The 9384-nt window shown below is 43.0% G+C and overlaps 1 protein-coding gene across 2 annotated transcripts in view; it reads right to left on the reverse strand.

Annotated features, from left to right (window-relative positions):
• Positions 1 to 279: 279 nt before the first annotated feature.
• The window catches only part of Zswim6 (zinc finger SWIM-type containing 6), a 70638-nt gene continuing 61533 nt past the window's right edge, over positions 280 to 9384 (reverse strand). For both annotated transcript variants that reach the window (XM_005356765.2, XM_026783762.1), the window contains exons 10-13: positions 6811 to 6968; positions 6019 to 6182; positions 4200 to 4281; positions 280 to 2889 (exon numbers count right to left, since the gene is read on the reverse strand). In XM_005356765.2, the coding sequence (XP_005356822.1) occupies positions 2027 to 2889; positions 4200 to 4281; positions 6019 to 6182; positions 6811 to 6968 (1267 nt within the window). In that variant the 3' untranslated portion in view covers positions 280 to 2026. The remainder of the gene's footprint in view (positions 2890 to 4199; positions 4282 to 6018; positions 6183 to 6810; positions 6969 to 9384) is intronic.

A 9384-nucleotide genomic window follows, 5' to 3' on the forward strand; every position in this document is an offset into this window, starting at 1 on the left:
GACATCTGGTTTTTATCTGTCTTCTATACCAAGTAGAAAGCAAGGCCCAGGCTCTAGTTTTGTTCGCTACTGTAGCTATCTCTAGGGCCCAGAAAAGGGCCTGGACCACAGCGCAGAAGTATGGAGCAGATGGAAGTAATTGCCATTAAATACTTGGAGATGTGGCAACATCCAGGCTGATCGTCACCCAACTCACGTGTAACAAGAGATATACCATAAAGGAGGCAGAATCAACTTTCAAAAAACTAATTTTAATCAAAACAAAAAATTGTTGATCATTAACAAGTTTATAAAACAGTGATTTAGTTACATAAATAAATTGATATCAGTGTATCAAATCTTAATTACTTTCAACTTCATGAGCATGTTTACATGAGTGATGAAGTACAACCTTTTTTTTTCTTTTTATCTATTATAATAAATAAAATGGAGCGCATGAGATAGTTCTTCTAAACAAAAAGACCTACAAACATACCTCTAGCATGTTCTCTAATGAAGGGAACAAGAGACACGGGACAACTTTTGCACCAAAACATAAAAGTCGCTTTAAGAAGCACAAGGTTACAGAACCATCAGCTAAAGTAAAGACACTACACTGTAACCAAGGTTGGTATTTTAATAATAGAATGAACAGTTTGGTAGTTACATCTCCAGTTTGGTTATTTTAAAGCATTAAGACAAGGCAAGATAGAAGGCTGCTTTTTGTTTGAGTAATTCTAGAGAAAATAAAATATATTAAAAAAAGAGAGAACTGAAAAGTAGAACAGTCATACCTACACAACTTTCTGTCCTGCACAAAGTCAGAATACCTATGCAGAATAGATATATAATATATATAATGTTATCTGTGCACAAACGTTAGCTTATTAGCGCACTGCAAAGGCGTAATGGATCATGTCAATTGTTTTGGAAAACATTTTGCGTTTTGTGTCAAAAGGATATTTTAAGTTTCCTAGGCTAGGAGGCACGAACCCCAGTTCTGGCATACTGTGTATTCTTAATGCTAAGGCTTGCTGCTCTGGCTGTGTATTGTCCCTCTATTCGAGTGCCTGTTACAAGCATGTGTGGTGTAGTGGTCGTTGGTGTCTGTGTATACATATACATATGCATACAGAAGCTGTATAGATATATATATGTATGGAATCTTCCCGATAGAGCTCAGTCCAACTGCGCAGTCCGGAGGTGGCTCTGCAGATGCCCCGCTTGAAGGTCACTGCCTGAGCCAACCCCGAAGCGAGGCCTACTTTTTAGTCCTTCTGATAGGTTTTCTCTCCATTTTTTTGTTTTTGTTTAAAACCAAGCTACTGCAGCTTCAAGTATTTTGCATTACATAGAATATTTTTTATAAATTAGTTAATGTTATATTTTCAATATTCAGACATATACTATAATATATATACAGTACAATAAATGCTCTCATTCTTTTTTTTTAATTTTTTGGATAAATCCCTGAGAATGTATGTTGACAGTCGCTAAGTTTCCACATGCACAAGCATCGTGTGCCATGCTTCTGGATGGACAGCACTGCAAAGCCACGTGGGTCAGCCTTTTCACTACTGGTATTTCATTTTGTTGGTTTGTTAAATATGCTGAAAATGTGAAGATGGGTTACAAAGGAGTAAAGCTGAATCCATTCGAGGTACTTATCACAGGATGGAGGTGTTTTGTTTGGTTTTTAAAGCCATTTCAATTATTTTTTTTGAGGCTGTGAACGTATACAGAAAACAGGAGAGCTATGTGGACTTTTGCCACTTGACAACATATACTCAGTGTAAACCAAACCTTTTCAACCTCTCTCACACAAACTGATAAAAAAAGAATTAAAAACAAAAGGAAAGAGAAAGGGAAAAACTGAAAAACACACAAACTTTCACAACATGACAATTTAGTCTGCAAACGCAATAGAACTATACACATATAATACCGGTGTGGCTCTGTTCTTTAAGTTAAAAAGGGTACAAAGGCAGGCTCAAGTAAAAACAAACCGTCCCTCCCGCCCCACCCCCACCCACTCATACAAGGTCTATCAACCAAACCTCTCCCGAACCAGCATCATCAGTTTCTTTTTGCCTTTGTAGATTTGCTTCAGGTTGTCAATGAACTGTGTAAACTGAATGTGTCCGTCGTGTGCCATTAGGAAGGTCTCTCGGGCCTTGCTGAGGAACTCGATGAACTCACTATAGTGCCGAGGGCTGATGTGGGTGAGCCGTGAGTGCGTCGTGTTGATATAGGCCCCGATCGTGGCATCCAAGAGTTGCCTCAAAGGGGCTTTGTCCAGTGACATGAGCTTACCAGAGTTCCTCCTTCCGTGAAGTCCCACCATGCCAGGAGTGGTCAGAGTGCATCTGCGCAAAATGTCTGACAGTACCGTTGCGCACTTGACACTCTTTACCACCAGAGGTATGATAGCTGCGAGCTCATTTTTACCAAGGGAGTGACTAAGTGCACAGGCCCACAGAACGTCATTAATGGCAGGGTGTGTGTCCTGATTGTAGCTCAGGTTGAGATGGGTCATGGCCAGGGTCGCCAGCTTGTAGGCCCTCATGGGGTACCCGCGGTGCTCCATGTACCGTGCTATTGTAAAGAGCTGTGTGTAGCTCATGCCGGTGGTAGCAGCATCGAGGACAATTTGGTACGCAGTCTCAAAAGCTATGTGATCCTTTTCACAGAGGGTCAGTGCAGAGAGGGCACAATTCTGAGGGTCCTTCATGGCACACTGCAAGGCCAGTGTCCGGGCACTGCTGGCCAGCTTTTCCTGCTGGTGGCAGTCCAGATGGAGGCGGACTATGGTGCTGTTGGACATCACGGTAGTTGCAACAATACTTGTGGCCTCGGTGGGGGTGAACAGTGTAAACCAGCTCTGCATGATGCTGTCCAGGGCATAAACACCTGCGAGAAACATACACGAGCCCTCATTACTACGGACAGGAAGGCTGGATTAGGTTCTGTTTGCACTTTCCGAACTAATGCTCACATTGCTAACCATCAAGAACATGATCTAGCCCAGAAACCCTGAAGGTAATGCGCTGGGAGCAGCCTTTAAAAAGAAGGTTACATGCATTGTTATTCCGTGAAATGCCCGAAAGGAACATGAACTTCCTGTAATAAAGAAGCAATCCTCTTGGTGGCTGGTATTTGCACTGCACTGCTTGCCATTTCAGACAATGGTTTTTTACTAATGAGCACTTGTTCACTGGGGCCTCTTGTCAGTTAAGAACTACAGAATTTGGAGGGGAAAAATAGTCAACCTTCACCCAAATAGGGACTTAATATATGTGGTGTGATGTGTTCAAGTTAAATAAAACCCACATAACACAAAACTTTAAGCTCTACAATCAAGAAAACATCACCCACAATCAAGAAAAAAGGGGTAGGCAGAAGTGGACCTGCAGATGATGTGGGTGTCTTCACCCATCTGGACACAGACCGCACCTACTCGAAGCAGATGTCTATCCTGCCATAGAGGCAGAGGTGTGGGCAGCTCTAAAAGCCCCATTACCTTTACACTGTTTCAGCACAGCACTTTCACATCTAAGACTAGTGTGAGGTCAAATTCACGACTGCCAAAATAACAATATGTTACACGTGAGTGAAAGAACGGGAAGAATATTTTTACAATATCTGCTGTCAGTAGACAGACACTCAGGGCAGTGTATCCCCAACAACAGGTGTGCTTCCTTTTGTGACGCAAACAGGAAGAAAGACAGTTTAACCAGCCATGGTTTCACTAGCCACCATTGCTTGTGTGTGTTCTTTCTGGGACAGAGCAGTTTTCTAAGTCCCGCAAAAAGGGAAACCATAGGCTTGGGCCCTATAAATCGCAGCTGATTGACAGCCCAAGAGTCTCATGGCCAGCTCTAATTTCTCATGCACTTCAAAGTTCATTCAGATCCCATGAAGTGATCAGCCTCTCCCCGCTACTCAGATGAAGAGAAGCCTCAGAGGAATGAGGTGGCTTGGGGAACTGAGTAAACCGTGCTGCTCCACTGCTTCGCTCCATTCAAAGCAGAGACCAGAGCTCTGATAGTTTACAAGCGGTGAGTAAGTGAAGGATGGAGTCTGGAGCAGAGAAGGGAGCCCTGGTGTGTGCTAGACGGGGCAGGACCCTGGGGAAGCCACCGCAGCCACAAACAGTTTCCCCTATCATGAGAGGAAATCCTACGGTGAGTACCCACCAAGCTTCTCCGAAAGCTACCTACCAACTTCAGTAGCACATGTCACCAGCCACCGCACCATTTCTCTCCGTCGCCAATTGAGGGTTGACAGTGTCATCCGCATTACCTGTCAAAGCAGGGTAAAAAAATGTCTTGAAGATAATTTTTATGTCAATGGGGAAATCCAATTCATCCCACAGTATAAATGGGGCTCTACTCCCAGAGCCAGCAAGCGTTTTTATTAGAGTGAGGATCTACATGTCTGTTCGGAGCTATCCTTGGCTTCCCCTAGAAGGAACACTTCTGGTACTAGCCAGATGTGACATCCTGAGAAAGTCATTCAATGTCTTTCTGATTCAAAAAATGGGGTTATAAATCCAGCAGAGCCGGGTGGTGGTGGTACACGCCTTTAATCCCAGTACTCAGAAGACAATGGCAGGGCGATTTCTGTGAGTTCAAGGCCAGTCTGGTCTACAGAGTAAGTTCCAAGACAGATAGGGCTGCTACACAGAGAAACCCTGTCTCAAAACAAAACAAAACAAAAATCATCAGACTCTGGGCCCTCTTCTTCCCAACACAAATATTGTAGGACTTAGTTCTGAAGTTTCTCATGTGTGGGAGGTAATGTATGGGTATGATATTCTTTAGAACAGTAACTCTGGTTATTCTTCCTGGTTATTCCTTCAATCTCAGATCAGGATGGCAACTCAGATCTACGGAAAGAAAACATTTTCGACATTGTTGCCGATTTCCTCCCCCTCCTACATTCTATTAAGAATTTCCAAGATCAACTTATGTAGCTCTTCATGTTTACAAAAGTATCTAGTCTCCTAACACCCTAACACCTTAAAAAGGGCTCTGCAGGATTCTTTTTAGATTCTAGAAAGAATCGAGCACGGGGTGAATGGTCACTAATCTGTCATTTACCCAGAATTCCAAACACAAAGAGAAACCACATAGTGTGTCTTTCTGTACCACTCTGAAAAATAAGGCAATTTGGAATAAAAGTAAGTCAAAAAATAAGAAAATGTGTTTCAGAAAGAAAACTCTAAACCATATGTAAAAGCCACCTCTGCATCTTCGCCTGTACGGTGCCTCATGTTACAGTGGCACTGGCATTTCCCACTGCATTAAACACTGCTAGTAGGCCAGCAAAGGAAAAATCGGTAACTTAGAAAACAAATCAATAATCTAATCAGGGCCTCTAATTTTCATGTGTTAGGTACGGTGTAACTACATTTTAATGAGCGAGAACACAAAAGTCAGCATGGGTCTCTGAAGAAAGTAGAAGCAGCAGGCTTTGGTTCCTGGTGTGGACAGTAACCCGTGCTGGAACTGTAAGGGAGTAAGGGTCACCAGTGCAAAGGGCTCCACATGTCCCTGAGGTTGCCTTCTGTTCTGCCCACTCCGAAACTGGAAACAGGCTGACTGCCCTGCCTTTACCCAGTGTTCTCAGTGTTATAAAAAGGAGACAAAACTGTCCAATGCAAACATCAATAAAAACTTCTACTGCCTCTAAAAAGCCAGCCCTTACAACTGAATCTTTATGGCACATGCTGGCTTTACTCAACTCTCTGGTCAGCAGTATTTCTCCATTCATTTACAAGAGCAACAGGAATGTCAAAGCTGTAATTCAGAAAAAAAAATGTTTTTAAAGTAGAAAAACACAAATAAGGATTCTAGCTGTGTGGTTGCTGTAGCCCAGACTAAAATTGGCTGAGCTGGAAGCCAGCAGAGCTCTGGAAGACAGTGCTGTCTAAAAGTCCATCACGCTCGGGCTCTAAAGAGTCACTAAAAACGAAAATGAACACAAGCCTACGAGGCTGTTAGCGGCAGTCTTTGGTGCCCCAAGAAGGCCCAGTACCTGCAGGCCCAGCTCCAGAGATACTTTCAAAAGAGTGATGTCTGGCAAACTGTCCATGAGGGTTGCTATTTTAAATGCATCCTGGGCAAGCTTAAAGATGTGTGATGAGGAGTGAATGTTTTTCTGGATGGATTCTAATACTGTTTCCAGCCTCCGAACATCGCCTGCAACGAACAAGGGAAAAGCAAATCAAACTGAGTCAAATGAAGGTGAGGCAACGTAAAGAAAGAAAAGCCAAACACAGGAGAAAAGGACACAGAACAAAAGGCACACGCTCATTTACCTGGGGTGCGTGCAGCTGGTGCACATGTTAGAACTAAGTCACTGCAAAGACTATAAACCATCTTAGCCTCATAGAACTATCAGCCGAGATACACCCTCAGTGACTAAAAGCATGCATAAACCAGAACCAACCAACACGGGGGTGGGGGTAGGGGTGGGACACAGACCAACAGCTCTCCTAGCTTCTGCTTATGTTCTGTAGTTAGTACTTTAAAGACAACAAAACTAACCAAATCTTTTATTCTATTTCTAAATCTCAATGATTTAATGTTTTTTGTTGGGGGGACGGTGTTGCATAGTAGGTAACATGACAGGTAAATAAGATAAAGCCAGGCTCAAATAAGTAGCACCCATTTGCCTCAAGAGTAAAGTATGAAGTCATTATCTCTAAAAAGATTCTTTGAAACTTATCCGCTAGTAACCACTGTGGAGAAAGAACAACAATTTCTGGGGAAAAAGAAAAGACAGTGTAAACCAATGAAACAATGAGGTTTCCGGACATTACACTACCTTTGGCTGCAGTTAGCATGGTGGATGCCAGCTCACATTGCTGGGATTCAATGTGACTTAAAGTGAACCAACGAGGGTATCGGTTGGGGACAACTGATGCGATGTGGTGGGGGCGGGTGAGGTCTCCTGTTGGAGCAGTAGATTCCAATACTAGTAACCTGCAGTGAGAAGGAAGGCAGGGTCGTTCAGTCGTCACCCATCCTCCCCTGGCCACATGACTAGCCAGAAGAAGCCGGGCTCATGGGTAGACACACTTATGGAGATGGGTGCTGGCTGGGCTCAGTTCGGGGAGCTGTGCCGCTCACCACTTAAACCTAGTGATTTCCTTTCATCTTGTAGCAGCACCAAGAAAACTGTACAACATTCAGGGAAATACAGACACACAAGAATTATGAAACATGAGACTTTATCTCCATGTACTAGTTTTGAATCTTATCACTCATTAAAAAAAAAAAAAGCCAGGCCTTTAGTTCCAGCACTCAGAGAGGCAGAGGCAGGCAGATCTCTGTGAGTTCAAGACCAGTCTGTTCTACAGAGTGAGTTCCAGGACAGCTAGAGATACACTGAGAAACCCTTTCTCTCTCTTTTACTCTTTTTTATTGAAAATAAAAAAAGGATAAAATGGATTTATAAGAGAGAGCACTAGATAAAAATCTTAACTGTGAAAATATAAAGGTAAGGGTAACAAAATGGCCTCCTTTCTATACATTTGCCATTGCTAACGTAATTAGTTCCTATGACTTCAGGAATCTGGAGTTAGACTATGTTCTAACAGCCAGAGGCTGAACAGAAGTGAGCATAAACTTATGATCTCTGGCTTCAATCTATGTTGACAATAAACAATTCTTGAAAACAAATCACATTAGTGATTTCTCCTCTAGCTGGAATAATGCCATAAGAATCATCAACACATTGGCTTTGTCAGCCAACTAGTATTAGAGACTGTGAAACAGGAGCTAGAGACCCCAAGAGTGAGGGTTGGAGAATACTGCTGGCCACAGGTCCCATTTTTACTGTGGGTCAAAGAGCATTAGGCAGTATGACAAGGTGGAGGATGAGGAAGGAAGAATTCTGGTGGAGTTGCTAGGCTACTCTTTATAGAATTTAAGAACGCCAGTCTCCCTAGCAGAGTTTTGCCAGACTTGCTATAGAGGAGAGCAGGCAACAGCCCTGTGATGAGACAGTGAGGACGGAAGCTGCCCTTCCTTGCCCTCTCTCTTCAGGACTAAGAGGAAAGCATGCATGCTCCGTCTCCCTCTTCCTTCCCCGGACCCTGGCTACCCTGAAATACTCAGGCACTTTTGTTCCCTATGTCCCATCCAAAGAAGGTGCCAGGAGCAAGGAGGAGAGAGCAAGGAGGAGAAGGCAGTCCCTGTGCTCTGCTAGTGCCCTCTTGCTAGAGCTCCGGACATCCATCAGGACAGTAGATTCTGTTACAAAAGCCAAAACCACAGGAACATGATACGATGCTACCTCGCCCTTTACTTTACAGGGGGAGAGGCAACAGTACCTCGCGGTATAACACTAACTGTCTTCCCCTTAAAACAAGAGTGGAATTCTTAGGATTAAAGTATATAAGTGAATCTGTCCCCCAGAAGACTTCTATTCCAATTTCTAAAAGTGGGAGTCTACACTCACTTATCAAAGTGTGCACTAAAACATAAACCAAGTAGAATCAAACAGTTTCACGTGGGAACTGCACTCATGTTAGCCACTGGCTTACTTTTTGACAATTTAGAGATCAACAGATTATTAGAAGGTTCCTCTAATAAATTACTGATTTCTCCAGTGATCTAGAAATGCATGTGATATTACATGTCTGTCCTGAAACACTGCCACACAGGTACACACACACACACACACACACACACACACACACGCACGCACGCACACACACACACACACACAGGCACACAGACACACACGCACACACACACACAGGCAAGCGCACACTCTCTACCCTAAGCCTGCATGAATATAATGGCACAATTGATTAGCACATGGTACTTACACAAGTCTAAGACAGATGGATCCTAGAGCAACTTTGAAGATACTGGTAATTCTTAGGCAAGGATTCATGTGTCAATCTTATATCGATTACAGACAAGGATGGAAAGTTACTTCTTATGGGATCAAACCTACTCAAGCTTTTAGATCTATACAAGGCTTGTCTTTAGTCTATTATTATAATATATAACCTGAACTTTCCATTAAAAATGTGAGTGATTTATTCATTTACAACAGCAAAAGGGAAAGGCTAAAGCTTTAAGAACAGCAGATCTCCCCTTCAGGCCCTTCAAGCTGAACAGCTTACACAAGATTTAAAAATGAGCTCTTAAGAGCACATCAAAAAGCATCTACATTGAGCAAATTCTTGGTAAAAAATAATTATTTGGTGAATTAATTTTTCAAAGGAAAATGAGAATAAGCGAGTAGGCAGAGACCATTTTCATTGCCATGACCAAAATTCTGAAGAGATGGAGGCAGTGGATGTGGTGAACAGATCCTGAGAGATGCCTAACCTGACACACCCTAGCTGGCCTCCAGTGTGCACTGGTGTGTCCTGACACACCC

Source organism: Microtus ochrogaster, chromosome 19, assembly GCF_000317375.1.
Source record: "Microtus ochrogaster isolate Prairie Vole_2 chromosome 19, MicOch1.0, whole genome shotgun sequence".
In the NCBI taxonomy this organism is placed as follows: Eukaryota; Metazoa; Chordata; class Mammalia; order Rodentia; family Cricetidae; genus Microtus; species Microtus ochrogaster.